Source organism: Styela clava, chromosome 3, assembly GCF_964204865.1.
Source record: "Styela clava chromosome 3, kaStyClav1.hap1.2, whole genome shotgun sequence".
Taxonomy (NCBI): Eukaryota; Metazoa; Chordata; class Ascidiacea; order Stolidobranchia; family Styelidae; genus Styela; species Styela clava.
Window position 1 is genome coordinate 255,901 of NC_135252.1, and position 20,524 is coordinate 276,424.

The 20,524-nt window shown below is 33.8% G+C and overlaps 2 protein-coding genes across 3 annotated transcripts; one reads left to right on the top strand and one right to left on the bottom strand.

Moving 5' to 3' along the window:
• Positions 1-1,610: 1,610 nt before the first annotated feature.
• Positions 1,611-4,743, top strand: LOC120342064 (protein C1orf43 homolog). 2 transcript variants are annotated; one of them, XM_039410734.2, is made up of 6 exons: positions 1,616-1,921; positions 2,980-3,078; positions 3,532-3,718; positions 4,059-4,228; positions 4,376-4,434; positions 4,523-4,743. In XM_039410734.2, exons 1-6 carry the CDS (start codon positions 1,817-1,819, stop codon positions 4,686-4,688), a joined length of 786 nt encoding a protein of 261 aa, XP_039266668.1. In that variant the 5' UTR covers positions 1,616-1,816; the 3' UTR covers positions 4,689-4,743. The 2 variants fall into 2 exon arrangements, with proteins under 2 accessions (XP_039266669.1, XP_039266668.1); XM_039410735.2 differs by lacking the exon at positions 2,980-3,078 and having other exon boundaries at positions 1,611-1,921.
• A 613-nt stretch (positions 4,744-5,356) lies between these two features.
• Positions 5,357-15,645, bottom strand: LOC120342063 (7SK snRNA methylphosphate capping enzyme-like). The gene is made up of 10 exons (XM_039410733.2): positions 15,626-15,645; positions 14,405-14,914; positions 11,920-12,485; positions 10,785-11,496; positions 10,193-10,349; positions 9,122-9,239; positions 8,625-8,758; positions 7,865-7,949; positions 7,223-7,349; positions 5,357-6,843 (listed from the first exon to the last, which is right to left on the bottom strand). The coding sequence occupies exons 2-10, from the start codon at positions 14,646-14,648 to the stop codon at positions 6,803-6,805; spliced, it is 2,184 nt and encodes a 727-aa protein (XP_039266667.2). The 5' UTR covers positions 14,649-14,914; positions 15,626-15,645; the 3' UTR covers positions 5,357-6,802.
• Between the last annotated feature and the right edge of the window lie 4,879 nt (positions 15,646-20,524).

The window sequence follows — 20,524 nt, forward strand, 5'->3', positions numbered from 1 at the left end:
AATACATATTGCGAGAAAGAGAATGAATAAGGTTTTTTTGCCATTTTTATCATAAATTGACTATCGGGCCATGTTTATGCGATAATAAAAATATCTTCCCTCATACAAACTTTTTCAAACTCGCTATATTACCACTTTATTATATGTACTACTACTGGTCTTTCGTAAATGTGAGGACGGTAATTGTAAGACACATATTTTTGGGGGCCAAAAGAGGTCTTTTTGCCATTTCTATCAAAAATTGACTATCGGGCCATGTTTAAGCATTTATAAAAATATCTTCCCCCCATACAAACTTTTTAAAACTAGCTGTATTAACACTTTAATATATGTACTACTACTGGTCTTTTGTAAATGCGGGGACCGTAATTGCAAGACACTCATTTTTTGGAGCAAAAGAGGTCTTTTTACCATTTCTATCATTAATTGACTGGCTGGCCATGTTTTAAGCGATAATAAAAATATCTTCCCCCCATACAAACTTTTTCAAACTCGCTGTATAAACACATTTTTGTTATATGTACAACTGCTGGTCTTGTGTAAATGATGGGCCCATAATTGTAAGACACCCATTTTGGGGCAAAATAGGTCTTTTTGCCATTTCTATCAAAAATTGACTATCGAGCCATGTTTATGCGATAATAAAAATATCTCCCCCCCCCGTACAAATTTTTTCAAACTCGCTGTATTACCACTTTATTATATGTACTACTACTGGTCTCTCGTAAATGTGGGGACAGTAATTGTAAGACACCTATTTTGGGGGGTAAAATAGGTCTTTTTGCCATTTCTATCAAAAATTGACTATCGGGTCATGTTTAGGCGATTATAAAATATCTTCCCCCCATACAAACTTTTTCAAACTTGCTGTATTAACACTTTCTTATGTGTACTACTACGGGTCGTTTGTAAATTTGGGGACGGTAATTGTATGACACCTATGTTTTAGAGCAAAATAAGTCTTTTTGCCATTTCTATCAAAAATTGACTATCGGACCATGTTTAAGCCATTATAAAAACATCTTCCCCCCATACAAACTTTTTCAAACTCGCTGTATTAACACTTTATTATATGTACTACTACTGGTCTTTTGTAAATGTAGGGACCGTAATTGCAAGACACTCATTTTTTGAAGCAAAAGAGGTCTTTTTGTCATTTCTATCATAAATTGACTATCGGGCCATGTTTATGCGATAATAAAAATATCTTCCCCCCATACCAACTTTTTCAAACTCGCTGTATTACCACTTTATTATATGTACTACTGCTGGTCTTGTGTAAAATGGGGGGCCCATAATTTCAAGACACCTATTTGATGGGGCAAAATAGGTATTTTTACCAATTTTATTAAAAATTGACGACTGGGCCAGGTTTAAACGGTAATAAATATCTCTTCCACCTATTCAATCTTCGTCAAACTCGTTGTGTTTACTTCCTATTATAAGTACTTATACTTATCTTTCTTATACTAAGCTGATATATTTGTAAGACACTTATATTTTGGGTAGAACTATGATTTTATGGCAATAATTCACAGTTTTCATGATTAATCTGGCAACACATAAAACATCAGCTGATTTTGCATCGATGCCTTTTTCGTAAACTCTCGCATCGCTCGATTGAAATCTGAGTTCTGGCAACCGTGATCGGCGCTTTCAAAAACGAGAGAGATGTCTGCTTGGGTATTTGGTGACTGAAACCGGTGTCATCTTGCCACAATTTCTGTGAGGCCATCATCCATTTATCTTAGCAGGAAGGGGTCTACGGTACCGGTACTCTACGATTGCAGGATTGTCAATAAACAATCACTGTAGTATGTTGAACGTTACCACCATGCCAGACTCTTCATTGTCACAAAGTCAGGATGATGGAACAAGAACTGGAGTCAATATACTTCTCGTCATAATGTATGGACTTTTGGTAAGTAGCTTATAGGCTATCAGTATATTGAATTTCAAATTTTCTTTCAGTCACAGTTCTTCATCAGGGGTTACGACTGAGCATATATCAGATATTCATGAAAAATATTGTTCTAAATCAAGTTAAAGCAATGCAGGAATCATCCTTTATACCAGGAGTAGTCTATGCGTGCCAAAACATGATTTCTCATGGCAGCATGGCACGCCAAGCTATTCGAGGCAGATTGTGACAAACATTCTCATTTGAACAAAAAAAACAAATCAAAAAATTCATTGAAAAACATGCAATATTTAACTGCAATCGACAAGCGGCCATATGAGAGTTATTATACAATCATCGGCGCGAGATGCTACACTTTTAAACAAGCGCTTAATCGCGGCGACTGTTTCATAATGGAATGGAAATTTTAGATTTTGACCCCCCCTATCGAAAATGCACGCCTGGCTGATTTTCATCATTTAACTGTGAGCTACATGTAGCCCTAAGAAAAAATGAAATGAAGGTGCTCTCGTAGTATGTGTACCAGGTTAGGGCATAATTTTATTCCAATTTTCCTCATTTTAGTTCTACTGCGAGTTTGGGGACTAGCCAAATGACTCCCGTAGTATTTACCGTACACATGGAATTATGGCCTAAACCTAACCTGGAACACACACTACGTTTTGGTGTCTGGCATCTTGGTGCACATACTACAGGAGCACCGAAATAAATTTTATCTTCAGTATTGTCACGATTTCATTGTTTCCGGCTACAAAACTAATCGCGAGTGCCTTCATACCTATTACTTAAGTCGTGCAAAGACAGGTCGGATGTAGAAATGCCGTATGCAGAAATCCCTTGTAAGCTAGTTTTCATGCACGTTATCCATTAAAATAAATTTGTTTCTCATCCGCTTACTATTAAAATCAGGTAGTTGGCTACGCAGACCGTACACTTAAAAATGTTTGGCACGTGGAGGTGCTCATTATTCATAAACTGGCACGCTGAATTAAAAAGGTTGCCGACCCCTACTTTATACTCTCATAAGCTGGTTCAGAAACAATGCTTTTTTTTTTTAGATATTTTTCTTGGTGGCAATTTTTGTTCAGAGGTTTTTACGGAGAATCGCTCCAAAATTTTCTAAAGGATACACGGATGTTGGAAAATTCGCTCCGAAGGTAAAAACAATATCGGACAGCTAAAAAAAGCGAATAAGAACTTTGTGAAAATGGAGTCCATGTATTGCGTTATTATCGGTTATGTAGTCGAAACAAATTTACCACACTAATTTACAATTACTCCGAAAAGTGGGTGCTTAGCCTACATGCAGACTTTAATTAACATAAACACTTCGATCCTAAGAAACGAATTTTCGCTGCAATAATCCTAATCAAGTTTTTTTGGCCATAACCATTTGACTCTTTTTGCTTGAATACTGTTAGCTAAGTGCGATTGGACTATTTTACTTTTCTCAACTAATTTAAAAATCGAATAATATTGTAACTTTTCCTCGTTCTATAAGATATTCAGCGTGAGAACTAAGAGTTCATGACTGACTCACTAGAAACTGTATTGAATGTTGACATAAATAAAAAGTCATTAATGGCAAATTTTCAATGTTATTTATATAGACATTAAAGGAAGATATTAACGAGCGATTGATGCAAACTCTTCATGTTGTTCATGAACCGAGATTGTTATCAGATGGTGATGAGAGAAATTTGTGTATGAATTTGGAGAATAAGGCAGATGATGACGATGAAATTCCATACAATTATCTTTATCGTATGAAAGCATTGGATGATATCAAAATACTAGGTATATGGCATTATTTTTATTTCAAGTATAATGTCAAACTCATTTATTGTCAAAGAAGATACCTCTTTTATTTTTAATGGTTCATATTCATAACTGGAGCCCTTTCTGATAGTGCTCAGTGAGTATCTACAAGGTGGTACAGCAAAAATTGCTAGTGGTGGAAATTTTTCTGCCATCGGCATCATCTCCTTTTTTCCATCTTACTGCAAGCATTTCGTATATATTGGCAGAACTACATCATCTGTTCTCTTTTCTTGAATCTATGTTTTATTTATTTCTAAATCATTAGTTAATGTGGTAAAGTAATAATTCTGACATTTATAATTGATACAATTTTCAGAGAGAGCTCTTTGTCGCACTGATGAAAGTTTAAAGCGCCATCCATTAAAAAATTTCAAACAACATATGAGAGATATTAAATCACATAGCAGTGGTGTGATGAGAACAGTAAGAAGTAGTCAAATAAAAGCTTTGACGGATGCATATGAGCATGCACGTTATAAACCTGAGGTAGAAATCTTCAATTTAATATTAGTAATATTTGAAGTCGTTACTGATTACGTTTTTCATTCATAATAAATAATCTATGAGAGCTCGTTTCAATGATGGTTAATAATGGGCCCATAAAGTAAATATATTTATTCAACTCATTTTCAGCCATTTGGAAAGCAAGAATATGAAAAATTCAGAGGTGTTTTAGATGATATTATTTCAGGGTATGTAACAATCTTGAATATTACACAACTATTCTGATAGTTCTCAGTACCTGATACATTTAACATGACAATTTTGTTTCCTAAGTAGAATTGAACACAAAGTTAAAAAGAAAAAGACAAAAAAGCTGCAGAAAAATATTAATAATTCAAGTATTGAAGGACCTCCAGCACACAAGCATGAAAGAGAGCAAGTTGAAACCCATTCAGAAAATGAACCTCTGATAGATAGTAATCCTAACAAGAAGAATCAATAAATGAACATGATTTTATATTTTATATATTTTGTAATAAATATGCAAAGCACTTTTATATCGATTACATGTGTTGTTGATGTACATGTTTAGACTTCTCTAACACAGCTTAATCAGGAATTTAGCATCCTAGAGCATCTGTGTCAATTTTGTGAGAGTCTACAGAAATATGGTTGATGCAACAAGCATTCGAAGTTACAGTTGCTTCTTCTAGTTCAGCACCTCCACTTTGTACGTCTTTTGTACACATATCCTGGGGTTATTATGCAAGGAACTCCTATCCATGTGCTGGTCGATCCGAAAAACGAAAAGCTGCTTATTTTACATTATATATATCACGTTTGCATGCTAATAACTCAAATGTATTTCTGTAACATTTTGCCTGACCAAAGTCTTGACGTGTACACAGCTTCTAGGTTGGTTGGGCATATATGTAATATGTACCTCTAAATTCAATTCCTCCCATAATAATAAGATGGGTAGTAATGATCTGACAGGAGAGTTTGGAAATCTCACGAAATACTACAGGTTGACAGAAAGAGACTTACTTCCTCGGTATTAAAAATAAAAGAATAAAATTATCGTTGTGTAGGAGTCGACAAATCAGGACTAAAAAACCATTGCATGCAGCTGATAAGCAACCCCTTATACTGGGCCCGATCACAAACATATGCCACAATCTCTTTTTATTGTATCACAATCTTGCAACATCAGTTCGGAAGACTCTCCAAAATGTAACATATTGAACAGAATATCGGTACTTGAAAAACAACAGTTCATAACAATTTAAAACCAAACTTGATAATAATATTCATGCAATAAATTGTAAGGAGCAAAACCATGACTTGATATGTTAGCACAATGAGAAGCTTTGAGTAACTCACAACACTGTTTTCATCTATTTTCAAAACCCCGAAGTGTGAGTCTAATGAGTTTTAAATTTAGTGTAAACGAGTATTTTTATCTATACCATTCAGTTATAAGTGCCATTCTTCTTTTGAACTCAAAAACTTTTTGAATTCAAAAACCATGTCACATACCCCTCATTCGGGCAATTTTAACTTTTTTTCACTATTTTTTTGGTCTTTTTGTTTTCATAATAAAATAAATTTTCAGGAAAAAGCAATACCACGAGTGACAGGTAAAATAAGGTAATAATATAAAGTATAACATGGTGTGGCACCCAACACTAGAACGGCATATATAAAAGTTGTAGCGAGCACAATAAATTGTTGACAGTTGACACAATACATTTACATTATGTACATTGAGAAAGAACTGAAAAAAAGAGGTTGGAAAACCAAACAATATAGCATCAATAAAACAAGGACACCTTAATAAAACAAGCAAATACAAATTAATCTTGATGTGACCATTTGTACTCCACAGACAAATTTTGCCACAGTCTCTGGATATACCATACTAATTCATTCGATAACCAAGGCAGCAAGCGGTCATATTTACAACATTGGTGAGGGAGCTCAGATAATTCTCGATATTGCTGATATGCCAAACACAACAACTTTATATTCCAAAATACAGCACAAAACATCGCTCAACAACAGAATCAGAATATGTTTGCATTATGCAATATTCAACAACACGGTTTCATGTATTCTATCATCAGCATTAAACTAATGTTTCAAATAGCGGAGTATAGATTTTTACTAATCAGATCATCATTGTGGAATGATTTTGACATATTGTATACTCATTGAATATGGGTGCCCCTGTTGAAATAGTAGCAGGAGTCGCAGTTCCCACCCATGAACTATATCTTATTTAAAACTCAAAGCAGACTTCCAACAAATTCAACAACAACTCTGCAATTTAACCAAAAAGCAAGGAGTTAGATATATATATATATACACCAAAGCAATTTCTCTATCTACTGTTGATACACACACCAGCCACCTATGCCACCACTCTCTGAACAGGATAAAATATTGTCAGAACACTGTGACAAGAACAAAAGTACAGTTGAAATACATAGCGCATTATACACAATTAAATGGAATATGGGGAACATTCTGGTGAAGTTATTGAAAGCAAAACAGAATTGTTCAGAAACTCTTTGAAAGTTAATGCTGTGAATCTTCAAGCATATCATTATTTGTTCATTCAGGTTTGTAATAAACTTGTATTGGTCTTTGAAAACCTGAAATGAGAAAAATAGTAATTGCAACAAGCCGATAGATGTATTATGATTCTCCCCGGGATAAATATGTAAATCCAATCCTAACACAGACTCACCCTACGTTGTATTAAAGTTGAATAGTGGCCAGAAAAAGAATAAATATCATGCAGTTCAAATTTGGTTCTATGCTCGCTTGAAGGACCCATTCATAAATGTTTTCAGCACCGGTTTAAATTTAAAGAAATATATATATGAATAAAATGGAAAATATTTCTGTATTAATGGATGCGTATTTTTCTGAAGTATTGCAAATCCATAAAGCATGAAACAAATATTTAATTGAAAAATAATTGGTTAAACATCAAAGTGCAGTTTCAGTATAAAAGCATATAAATCTTACCAGCATTCTTGTTTCGAGCTTGCAAATTGAGATGATCTACTTTTTCAAATCCAATTTCTTTAAGCAGCAAGTTTGGAAATGATTCTGGAAACAGCTTGATTGACTTGAAATTTTCATTTAGCTTCTCCTGATAAATTTAAATAATTTGATAGAATCGAAAAATAACACACACAAAACAACCATCGCTGTACATAGTGTATCGTACACAAGTCATTCCTGAATATAACTAGTACTGTGATGGTGATTACTTTGATGATGTATTAAAACTCAAATCAAGTCTTTTGTAATCTGTTGGCCCATTAGTTCAAACCCCATACCTACCTCTACTCTGAGATGGAGGCAACAATGATCCACTCAAAAATACTATAGATATCTTATGTATAGTCTTGTTCAAAATAACATGATAGAAAAAAAAACAGTGGGATAATATTAAACAATATAAGAAACTCCGGAAAATGTCATAGGAAATATTCAAAGCATGTGGTTAAGTATAATTCAGGGGAGAACAGGTAGAAAAATGATATCAGGGTCATTTGAAATAAAATATTTGAATTTATTCGTGCAATTATGGATAAGGGTCAAACAAGTACTACATTTTAGATGAACAACATTAGTTATAAAGAAATATAAAACACCACCAACCGAAAGTTTTCTTTTGCTTTTATAAGAGTTCCATTGTTGTGGTTCGAGAATAAACATTCCTCCCGCACGAAGTTGCTTGAAAACTCTACAAAAAGTGCAAAACTCATAAATCCTAAACAAGCTAACAAAAACATTCACAGGCAGTGTAAATTGCTATATTTTGGATACAAAACAAATCAAATGGATAACTAGATTTGAAATAACAATCAATCAAACCAATAGTTATCATAACGTCTCAGTGTATTATTATTTTTATAAACCTGCATCGATTTGCATATGAATTCTGATGATTGATAAATTAATCTATATCCACTTTTCATCAGAGTATACAGAATGGCAAATATTTTATTATTGTTTGTATTAGAGTGTCATTTTTTTTTTATCTATTTCTATTACCTTAGTTGACATAATACACTTAACATTCTTATATTAAGTTAAACATGGTTCAAAGTTATTTATAGAATCAATAAAAATACAGCAAGACTCTTAAATCACTTTCACTAACAGGGATGTAAATTAATATGAAAAAAATGTATCTGTAAAAAATGTCACTTAATTAAAAATGTGTCACTGTAGAAGAAAAATTACATTAAATTGACCAATACTATAAAATTATAAGATAAAGCGTGCAAACCCATAACTACTCAATTAAAATAACACACAAACAGGACAATTATGTTATTGAAGAGGAAAATGTTCACACTTATTTTCATTGTATAAAAGAAATTGTCAAATATATAACATTAGAAGTCCAAAATACCTTTTAAACATTCGAATTAATCCTTCATCTCCCCAATTTAAATGTACCCACTTGGAAACACTCATGCACATGACAACATCATATTCGGGTTCTTGAAAACGAAGAAATTCATCTTTTTGTGGGATATAATTTCCCTGGAAAAATAAATTCTTTTCAGATCCAGTCCGTTGGGCAAATGTTACTTTGTAAATTTCCCTTATAGACCCCACCTCACCAACAGAGACAACACCATGATTTATAACCGTTGTAAATATTCAGCACGCATTATGCAATACTAGAATCTTGTTTGCGGGCATTGCGTAGGTCAGAAAGGAAAAGACAAAAAAATCATTGAATTTGATCATATTTTATTGCCTATTATTCACCTTTGATTTACTGTAAAAGTCTTGAATCTTTCAAATTTCTGATTGCTGAATCAATGCCATATTATACTTATCATCTAAGAACTTCATATAAAAGAATTTGACTTAAATGAATGTAAAAAAAATTCAACTTACTTGAAAAAAATTAATATTGTTTGGAAAAGCAGCCGTTGTTTCATCTTTACCAGTTTCAATAGGTGGACACGCTAGTGGACCAAAACTAATAGCCATAGATGAAGGAAACTTTGTGGAGCTGGAAAGAAATGTGATATATGTTATTATTGGTATTTGACATTCAATATTTATGGGCGTGTTTTTAATTCAATAAAGCAAGGCAGTTTGTGAAAAATAGTATAATGCAAATGAATTACCACTCACTTGTTCAACCTAATAGTAACAACAATGACTCAATTCATGAATGAATGACTGCGAATCTATTTTAAGATGAAAAATATCTTATGTATCGAAACACTCCCTTCCATCAAAATTATTACATTCATAGAGTATTCTAAATCAGCCATTTCCAACCCAAATGTCATCTGGGACTGCAAAGTATATTTCAGTTATGACACAAGCTGCACATTAAATAACACGTCACACACCATGAACTAGTTTTAATTTTGTCAAATATGTTGTTGTGAAGAATGAATACAGTGATACCTCGATAGTCGACAATAATTCGTTCGGGATTGGTGTTCTACTACCCATGTTTCGTTGTGATATGGGTGATTGTCATGGTATAATTGTATTGTTATGTCATAATGTATTTGTAAACAACACGTTAGTAGAGATATTTTTGTGTACAACTCAGTAACGAGTACCTCAAATCGGTAGTTACTTGAAGATTATTGAGTTCAAGTTGAATATATTGCACAGCTTTTCAAACTGGGATGTGGAATGAACAAATGAAAATTTTGAATATAAAGTGTGGACTGTTTGTTTCAAATTAAATTGGAATGGATAAAATGTCATTCATGTTCAAATGGCATTGGGATCATGGTTGATAGCTAAACATTTTATGTTAGTTTAGTTCAAATCTATATTTCTAACTCTCTCTATTTGCTTACAAAAATCAGAAAGTTTTAATCAATCGTATCCTATCAATTGCTGCCTGTGTTATTAATAAATGCCAACATGAATGAATGAATATCCTCAACCCCATATATATATGCTCATCTAAACGCTTATGGAGATGGAAATACAAACCTCTTTCGGGCACTCGCATAATGTCGAATGTTATTTCTTGCTGTTCTTATCAGACTGTCATCAATATCGATCCCAACAATTTTTCGAGGCTCATAATCACGAGCAATCAGAAGAGTCAGATGGCCAGCATTACAACCGATATCCAGGACATCTTTATCTAAACACCAAAAATGCAAATTATTTTATGGTAGAGGTTATCTAAAACAAATAGGTAACATAATACAAAAAAATCAAGCTCCTATGTTAATTTAAGAAATGCCGAATGCATAAATACACTTAGAATTTTTTTTTTACTAGCTAATATTGTACTTGCTTGAAGTAGTCATTTTAATAATAGTTGAACAGTTGAGATAGGATTCAGGATTCAATACAGGGAGTAAAAAAAGAAAAACAGATGAGGGATAATACAGTTTGGTTCACTACTAATATACTTCAGCTGTGTTATTAGTGGTTATTTTACTGCCACTTTTAATAATATTGAGTCAAGCAAAGTTCATGCAACACAATTACCATGGAATCTCATTATTAAAAATTTGATGACAAACCCGTTCTTCATTAATACCAAACTAACAGAACCCAAATCATTTCTCACCTTTGAACCAGTCCTTTTTCAAATTTTCCATTCTGATGTCCTTGAACTTCTCTGGATTTCTATACCCATAATACTTGTTGTAGTTTCCATATTGGAAATGTGCAGTTTGCGGTCTCTTGCTTGGCTTTTTATTATTACTTTGACTTGACATTCCCTCGTTGTTGTGAGTTTTATGGTTGGTGAAATTTTGATTTGGCTCATAATTGCTTTGTTTTTTACTTGTGATGTTTGAAGTTTGAATTGCAGTCTGGTCCTTTTCCTGTTCATATCTAATTTCTTTGTTCATGTAGTTCTGAGCTGGACTTTTACCAGCATTTGCTTCCTCTTCAGCTAACCTTCCACATATCGGTTTCACCAACAAAGCTTTGAAGTCTTTTGTGAAGTCTTTCTTGACTGGACTGTGATGGAAACTTCTTATCCTGACTCCTTTTCCATCATCATCATTCCAATATAATGCAGGTATAAAATTCTCACTGACAGTTCTTCTTCTTTTTGGTGGGGAAAAAATATTTCTGTCTGGAATTTTTTCACTTCCGCATCTTAGATGTTCTTCTAATATAACAGAGGAGTCCGTTTGCATTCCAGCATCACTTGTAGACGGCTTCCCGAAACCAGATCTGCGCTGTCTTCTATTTTTATGACTGATGGTCGATCGAAAGCGGCGTGTGTCTTGTGGAACAACAGGGGACACAATTGGGTCTCTAATATGAGCCTGTGAGGTGAAATCAAAAAAAGAAATAGGAAATATTATATGATTGGAGTAATTTTGATTGCAAATCAAATATTATAGTCAATTTATCTCTTAACTCTAATTATTGATCTTAATATATTTACTGTTATCTAAACAATGATGTAAATTGCATAAAATCATAATTATGATAGGCCTACTCAATAACTGTATAACAACTACCGGTATATAAATATTTCGTATACTGTGAGTGTGCATCACACTTGATCTCAAAGAAAATAATAATTTTGACATTACGTTTATTAGAGTTGCATCAAAATAAATGAGTGCTGTTATTTATTACTGAGAACACAACAGAATTATGTATCTGGGCCATCATCTGACAAATATCTATGCAAAAAATTTATACAAATTTTTGAAAAATATATAACTTTGATAAGTTTATACCTGTGTTGCAGGCAAATTCAGAGTATTAACTTCGGGTGGAGAATGTTGTTTTTTCTTAATTCGTCCATCCGTCTTTTTTGAAGTTTCCTCTTTGATATATGTAGTTAGATCAGTAGGCGGCGTTTTGCCTCCTATATCTTTCTGATCATCACTATTCGATGTTGCGTCTGAATTTTGTCGGTGTTCTTGCTGCTTTGTTGCATGACTTTTGCGGCGGCGCTTTTTCTTGCCTTTTTGTTTGGATATTTCTCCAGGAACAATAGTTGCTGTTCCAAAGCTGGTAACATTGAGTCCTAAAGGATCTGTAACATCAGTTGGCATCACAATATCAACTGTTGAATTTCTTGGAGGAAGTGGCGAAGAGGCAGGTGTAACAGCATTGAGAGCACGGCAGACATTTTCATCCATCATTGAATTGAGATTTAAAGGATCTGCTATATTACCACCCAACAAGAACTTATTAGGAAGGATGATTCTTCCACCGGCGTTCAATTGCCTTTTGTGATGATTATGATGATTGCAATTTCCTCTGCGACGTTTCCCGTTTTGATGATTGCAGCTGCTACCTATAAAGTTAAAGATATCTTTTTTAAACATGTATCCTCATTATCTCAAGTCTATCAGTTTTCTATCCCTGAGCAAAGAAATAGTCAATTCCGCATATTCTGCTACAGATCCAAAGTACCACTAATACAATTTGAAAGATAGTCTGTTGTCTGTCTATTTCAAATCACTGAGATATAAGAAATGTTACATAAAAAACAACAAAGCTTATACAAATACATAAGTAGGGGTGGGCAAAATCAAATAGCTTTTTCGAATCAAACAATTCGAATATTTTTTTTTCGAATAACGAATATTTTTAATACACAATAGGAATCCAGAACGTCAGAGGTCCATACTCCCTTTTAAAATTAAATAATGTAAACATTGCAAATTCAATGACAACGTTGATTTTATACTGGTTAATTTTGACATAACCGCTGATTATATTTATCCCGTTTGATTTAACGACCGAAAACGTAAATTTGATAAGATATATTCCAGCCATTTCTCTTTTTAGTATTAATTCTTTTTATATTTTGAATATTTATACGATGTATATAATATTTATACGTGTGTTCATATTGATGACAGATTGAGGTGTTATTTCAGGACCTGATTAATTTTATTATGATCATTCGTGTCGGCTTTGACCTCCCTATCACTGTGCGTGATTGCCACCAGGTAAACTCATGTTGATAATAAATGAAGCACAACCGGTGTTAGCACAAAACGATGTAATTTGCCGACGTTTCGAATTTCTATACAGAAAAACTTCATCAGGGCATGATATCGAAAGGACACACTGTTTGTAAATTAACTGTCCTAGTTTTAAGATAACAATGTTATCATTATCGACACCGGATTGCAGATATTTATGAGGACGATAATTGACTGATGTATGCTTTTCTATGATGTCTGTCTTATTTTTGTATCAAATAGATAACTCTGCAAAGCTGTGATACTAGAATCCTGAATGTTGCTTTGATTTAAAATAGTAAATAATAGGGATTTCTATGTGGTCATTGGGCGAGATGAAGTTATTACCGGTAAGTGCTTTTGTGTCTATTGAGGGTTAAGATCATTATTACAGCTAAAATCGTTACCAAGAAATTCACAATTTTATTTACGAAATTTGAAAATTCAACAATTAACTAGCCTATTTCGATTAGGTCACGCCCTAAATATTACTGCACAAAAGCTTCAAAATGTAGAAATAATGTATCATTTACGATGATGATAGGCTGGGCGCAACAAGTCGTAAACGAGCCAATGGGCATTGTTACAAGAATATTCAAGATTCATTACATCGTCTCCTATTGTTTACAATTTTACCACCATGCATGGCCAAGTGAATGTTTACATTTTCAAAACATTACTTTGTAAGGGAGGAATAGATCACTGAAAATACATGCCAAGCTAATAGAAAGTCAATTTAGAGGGATATGGCCTTATCTAGGCTAGAAGTGATGCTTTTTAAAAATCTGAGTTGCCATTTTCAAATTGATGCTATTTATATAACTCACATCTTCTGATGACCTAAATTTCCTTTTCCGACATGCATGGTCTCTTGAGAATGTCATTTTAACATTTTATTAGCAAAATAAACGATTGAAAATGATACAATTGCGAAAAAAGAAAGCAAAAAACATCTCAACGCAAAGATATTGAATTTGTGATTATACAAATTTGTCGTTTCTGTCTGTTTGTGAAAGCCGTGGGTAAATTCTCGTACAATTCCAGGCCATCGATTTTGCAACATGAGAGTTCCTTGTCCCAAGCAAAGTGATGGTACACATGGTACATGAATAGTAAAGTGCCATTCGAACATCATAATATAAGATTTGCTATTTGAATACTTTGACCAGTCCTATACACACTTATGAAATATTTTTATTTCTTTATCTGATTGATATAAGCATGTTTATAAAAATTGTCTTACCCATATTAGAATGTTCATTAAAACTGTTCCTTCTCTTGCGTCTTCTTGCTCTACCTCTATTTCCCGCCTGATGAATTTGATTAACATTTTCCTCACTTTCAACAAATTCAGGGGCACTTGAAAAATTTATGCCATTGTCATTTTTCAGAAAGTCTTCTTCATTTGTGATAATGGTATCAGTATTGGACAATTGTAAAATGCACCTTCCTTCTGATGAAGGAGATAATGTTTGCACAGTTGCCATTGCTAATTGAAACGATCAGTCGTTTTATGAAGTTCTGTTATACCAGTATACAGAGTATTTTTGGATGCAGATCTAGAATATATTCTGATTAGGATGAGATGCACTAGTCAATAGTGTCTCTAAGTTCGCACAGTAAAGACAAATTTATGTTATTTGTCTAAAATGATGGTCTTTATTTTTGCAGACTGTAAATTCATTAATGAAGTTTGTGATACAAAATGATTCATGATGCATGTAATTGAAAGATAATGGATAGAAGCTAGAACCTGTAAAAAAACAATATTGAGCACTTTTATTTTTTGCTAGTTTGTTCTTAGTTCCCCGGAATTTCCCAGATGTGCATAGTCAAATAGGCCTATTAAATAATATCGAATTATATGCAACCCTTCCATGTTTTCAAACAATAAAATACCAAAAATGAATAAGAGCTGGATCATTTCAAATGGACTAACTAAAAAACATTTATGATTTTTATGGATCCTCCCTGGCTTTGTTCTTCATAGAATGACCATAGGCCTATATCTAAATTTATTAGACAGATATTTGATGAAAGTGAATGAAAATAAAAATAACAAGATTAATTTTTGATTAATTGAACTAGCAAACAGACATATAATTAAACTGTTTTCCACACATAATTTCTTATCAACTTAATAATTCCAATTTTTGCTATGTGATAGGTCAATGATGTGCCAAGCATTAAACTAACCTAAGCACCATTAACACATGTAAATCATTGCGAGGCAATATTCCTTGATTTGGCCATTGTTTACGTGATATTGCAATCGCATGATTGACGGCGCAATCGGCCAAACAGATGTGTGAAGTAAATCTCGTTCCAGTGTGGTCGTGACCAGGGCCACGCCCCTCCAATTCCTCTCTCGAAAATGTAAGCGCCTGATTACAGTTACAAATCGCCTATCTGATCTGTATTATGAAAAAAAAACTTATATAGAGAGCCCGAAGCGTATACTCACAATTATGGAACCGCTTGTGCAGATAAACCTCTCCATTGATACAACATTAATTAAACGAACGAAAACACTCCCTCAACTGCTAACGCTGACACAACCGAACGCACCCAGGCAACCCGCCGTAATGAGATGTTGAAGTCGTACATGCGTTTTTAACCGATGTATCACGTGACTACAGTCAGTCGAGCGAACGTAATCTCTACGTTTTGACGCGGCGACGTTTCCTTGACGTTTCAAAACCGATTTTAACTTGTTTGTTGGACACAAAATGGGCCAATGGATCGTTTTGTTATTATGATGTTGTTGGTAGTGTTCTTTTTTATGTTGTCCTAAATTTTCAGTGAGTTGAAGATTGTCGTTATCGCTAAAACACTATTACTTTTATTTATTTTATTTGAGTGAGCGAACACGTAATACTTCTTTTATCAATACCTTCCCACCTAAAATAACCTTACTTGAGTTTTCGTTTGCTTTCCCGATTCTATAATCAGTTTTATTTATTTAGTTTTTATCAATTATTTTATCGTCTATTGCTGATTATGGAGTCGGAATAAACTTATACTTACTTATATTTCTAAATGTACCGGTATTGTTAAATTACGGGGGTTGGGTGTAGTGTATTTCCATAGCGATCGACGGATAGGATTTACATACCGTGTTTCCCCGAAAATAAGACAGTGTCTTATTTCATTTTTTTTTGAAAAATAACACTAGGGCTTATTTTCGGGGGATATCGTTAATTTTCATTTATCAAAAACAAAATTTCAAAGTAGAAAATTACTATTTTTTTATTTCGTCAAAAAGCATAACATGTCGGTATAAGAAGGCAATGGTAACCTAAAATTTGCGCTTTCGCGTTAGCAAACTCATCCACCATCTTCGTCATATCAATTTGGGTCGAGCGTTCAGATTCAATACTCAGCAGCGCCAGTTCACAGAGCCTTTCCTGCGACATCGCGCTCCTGAGATAATTTTTTATTAATTTCTGTTTCGAAAACGAACTCTCGGCAGTTGAGGTAGTTACGGGCAACGTTAGAATGATCACCAAGGCTGTACAAATATCAGAAAAACTCAAATCTTTTCTCTTTGTTTGTTTTGTGTAATATGATACGAAAACCCCCCTTTTTTTCCGCTGTGTATTCTTCGGGAAAGGCCCTCGGGGTCGACACGGGCCTGCGTCTATTATAATTTTTTTGATTTGTGCGTTGATTTCAACGCCAATGAAGTTTCCCATGTCCGATGGATACTGGCATTGTGTCAGCTTCGTTAGCGAATCGTCATCTAAGAATTAAGTTTTGGTCGTTTTTACACCAAATTATGCAACTTTTTCAATTTGCTTCAAAAATCAGTAGCTTACCTGTGATAATTGTCGTGTAAGTTTTGGAAGAAAATTCATTCGCGCCGGCGCCATCACTTTGATCACTGAAAATTTCAAGGCAATTGATACTGTTATTAAACGACCCCAAAACGCTCCAAAGTTGCAAAATTTTGTTTATTAGCATGTTTATTAGCATCGAACCCTTTTCATCAGTAGCGCTTGCAGCAGCTTGCTCCAAAGCTGCGTTGGTGGGTGTCAATATTTTATTCAATATATCTTCATCATATTTATGCATTAAAAACGCTAAAATTGGCAATGGTATGTAATATCTATCAAACCTATACATTTAAACTTATGTACGGCATTTTTCGATTTTCTGTAATCTTCTTGTCATAAGTGTAACGTCATTATACCCTTTAGTAGCAGTTCAATACCTTGTTAAGGATACATACCGGTATATCCAGAGGCTCTTGTTGTACTCGTAAGACGTAAAAGATCTAACTAAAGTCTATAAAAAGGGTGAGACAAGTGATTTGGATATTGTTCTCGGTGACATCATAAAAGGTATTAATTTTGTTCAGTCGCATATTCCAAGAAGCACAGAATATTTTCAGAAATTAGCAAAGACATTAAAGCAAATGATTTGAGGCTTACGCCGAAGTGCGCTGGTTATCGAAAGGAAAAATTTTGAAATGAGTTTTCTCGATTGCGATCTGTCTGTTTTCCTAACCCAAATTAGACATTCGATGGCCGTTAGTTTTCAAGATATCTTTTGATCAGCAATATTTGAAATCACAATTCAGCTGTGTTTTATTTTTAAAACTAATAGCAAGATTCCGACTCATAAAATGAAATTGAAGTTGTAGCAATTATTTTATTTGTCTTTTAAAAAAACAATTAACAATAAAGTTGATAATCTTCGTCATCGTATAAAATATATATATCGAGGATTCGGAATAATAACAAAACGTCGGGGTCTGTGACGAAACGTGTAGATATAGACAGAGTTGATGAATCGTAATATTTTGTGAGAAAGCAATAGATCCTCTGAGAATTGGTGAGAATATTTCGAAATATTAATATTTATTTTGTCAATTTCAGCTCGGTGTTAAAATATTGTAGATTTCTCTGTTGATTCAAAAGTAAAATAATACAAAAGTTTGAAATAGAAAAACCATGTAATGAGTCTCAACTTTTGTGTGATTACTTATGAAGTTATGATTTTTGATATATTGAGTGATTATACATGTTTACCAATGAAAACGTTTGTTATTTTCTTTGCGGAGCAGAATGCTTCTCAAAATTGATGAGTGCATTTTTTGTTATAGGAAGTTGATATGGGTTTGTTTCTAAAGACAGTGCCGGAGTTCTACGTGTCAGTAACAAATCCAAAACAAAATTAATCATGAGGTCATCAAATATTTACTCAATGAAAAACAAACACTTCAGTAGGGTTGTGCCGGAAGTTTGCAAAAATTGCCTCTATCAAACTCGAAATCAGAAATCAATCAATGCCAAGTTCTAAAACTTGCACAATTTAACACCTGCGACAGTGCTTAAAATAAATTCCAAAAAAAAAAAAAATTATTAGTCTTGCTTGGTTTATAAATGAAAATATACTTTTTCTTGGTACCAAACGTAGTTCTATGAAGAACATTTACAGGTGAATAGTTTAAAAATATACTCGACGTTTTGTACAAAGGAAATTTGAATGGAGGAGGGCATGTTTCACATGTTTTCTTATTTTAAGGTCCAATTATTTTGTTGTCTAAATACGACGATACTTATGTAACAATGTTTTATTCGGACGATGTGAACCGAAACAATTTCTCGACTTTTAGACTTTAGAAATTTGCTAGAATCATGGAACGATTTCGCGATTGATCGGAAGGGAAAAGTGTGATTCCTCGTCGGACGAGACGCCAACGGACAATCAATACCCCATTTTTAAGATCTTAACGACAGAAACAAATTATATAACATACTCATATAACTTTGTATTTTATTCAACCAAACAGTAATATAGGCAGAAAATGTCGAAATAACAAAATTTCCGGTAGACCGGCAGTAATCTGCGGTTGGGAATCACTGTTTTCTACGACACGGCAAGTCAAAGTTATTGCAAAAAATCTAAAAGACATTAGTAAGGTCCGGTTCGATTGAACAATGGGTGTTTTTGTTCCGTACTATGCTTCTTTTCTTGGGTTAAAAATAGATACAGTTCTCGGGTGATATTTTAATTTAGTTTTAAAGATAATGGGAAGCATGTCAAAAAAAATTTCACATTCATTCTATGTGACATTGTGGAATAACGTATTCAAGTGCTGTTTAATCCACATCCTCGCCGATTCGTTATCTGTGGCCCGCGTCACATTCGGAGAGTAATAAAAAAAACGCATTCCGTGTTGTTTTGTAATAAAATTAATCAGAAAATCTTTTGACATATTGTTACATCACTAATGTCATTAAACTGACTAGTGTTATGGCTAGCTGAGGTAACTAGCAAAGTTGAGTGATGCGCTTGGCAGTCTAAATTATTATCTGGCTTTCTATCTTTTTGGCCGGGAATATATGCTTACGATGTAGGCATCATAGAAAACTAAAAATAGAATGTAGATTCTATTAGCCTGGGATGGCTATGTCTGATAGCTATGTGTTTGCACAATAAAAGCATTCGTTTTGTATTGCACTGTTTACCTATTCTTGGCACTATTGTGGCCCGCGAACAATGCAAAAATGATTTTGTGACCCGCGGAGCCGACAACCTTGGACCACCCTGAACTAGAGTATACACGGTGATCTACAATATATTTTTAATGAGATAAATACCGCGAACATGATCGCTTCACGCAAAAAATAATTTCAACCTCAGTTCTCTAACTTATTTTATTTTTAAAAACAATCTGAATCAGATTAAAAAGCTTAATATAACGGAAATATCGGTCTACATTTAGCCGATACCTATACACTACCGATACCAAAAATTTGGCTGATATTTCCCATACCCGATACCGATACAACCGTACATCTCTCGTCAATTGTACATATAACAAGCATATTGACGTGCTGCAGCTCAACTTCGAAGCTATTTTACGGTTGTTGAATATCAGAATCTTGGTTCTCCAATATGGCCCGTCCAGCCATTCGCAAGTGCAGAGGTTGCTAATGCCCACCTCACTGGCGAACTGCTTGAACTACGATCAGATCCGGTACAAAATGCAGAGTACAAAACGAATAAAAACTACAACGAATTTGGGCAGCACTACTAGAAGTTCCCAAGTATCGCAATCAATTGCACAAAACGCTTTCACCGTTTTCGTACGAATGTCATACATTTACAAACAAATGTTTTCTGCAATCATTGAAATTTAACCCCCAAAAAAATTCAATCAAGGTAGTCGATACACTAATGAGAGGGGCACTGGAAACAAGATTATAATCTCGCTCTGTACAACTAGATGATGTATTCCAAGAACAACGTTCACATTAACTAAATGATGAACTATTACGTCGACATAAACATATATATATATAACTTCTAAACATTATTTACGTATTAAAAATGTAGGATGGGCGGGGTGTAC

Bases quoted from the DNA above. Each gene is read 5' to 3' on its own strand.
- LOC120342064 (XM_039410734.2), top strand. From the start codon at position 1,817: ATGTTGAACGTTACCACCATGCCAGACTCTTCATTGTCACAAAGTCAG. The intron at 4,229-4,375 runs GTAGAAATCTTC...ACTCATTTTCAG, and splicing joins ATGCACGTTATAAACCTGAG to CCATTTGGAAAGCAAGAATA. The intron at 4,435-4,522 runs GTATGTAACAAT...TTTCCTAAGTAG, and splicing joins TTAGATGATATTATTTCAGG to AATTGAACACAAAGTTAAAA.
- LOC120342063 (XM_039410733.2), bottom strand. From the start codon at position 14,648: ATGGCAACTGTGCAAACATTATCTCCTTCATCAGAAGGAAGGTGCATT. The intron at 11,497-11,919 runs GTATAAACTTAT...TTCACCTCACAG, and splicing joins TGAATTTGCCTGCAACACAG to GCTCATATTAGAGACCCAAT. The intron at 7,950-8,624 runs GTATTTTGGACT...CACTTTTTGTAG, and splicing joins TTAATTCGAATGTTTAAAAG to AGTTTTCAAGCAACTTCGTG.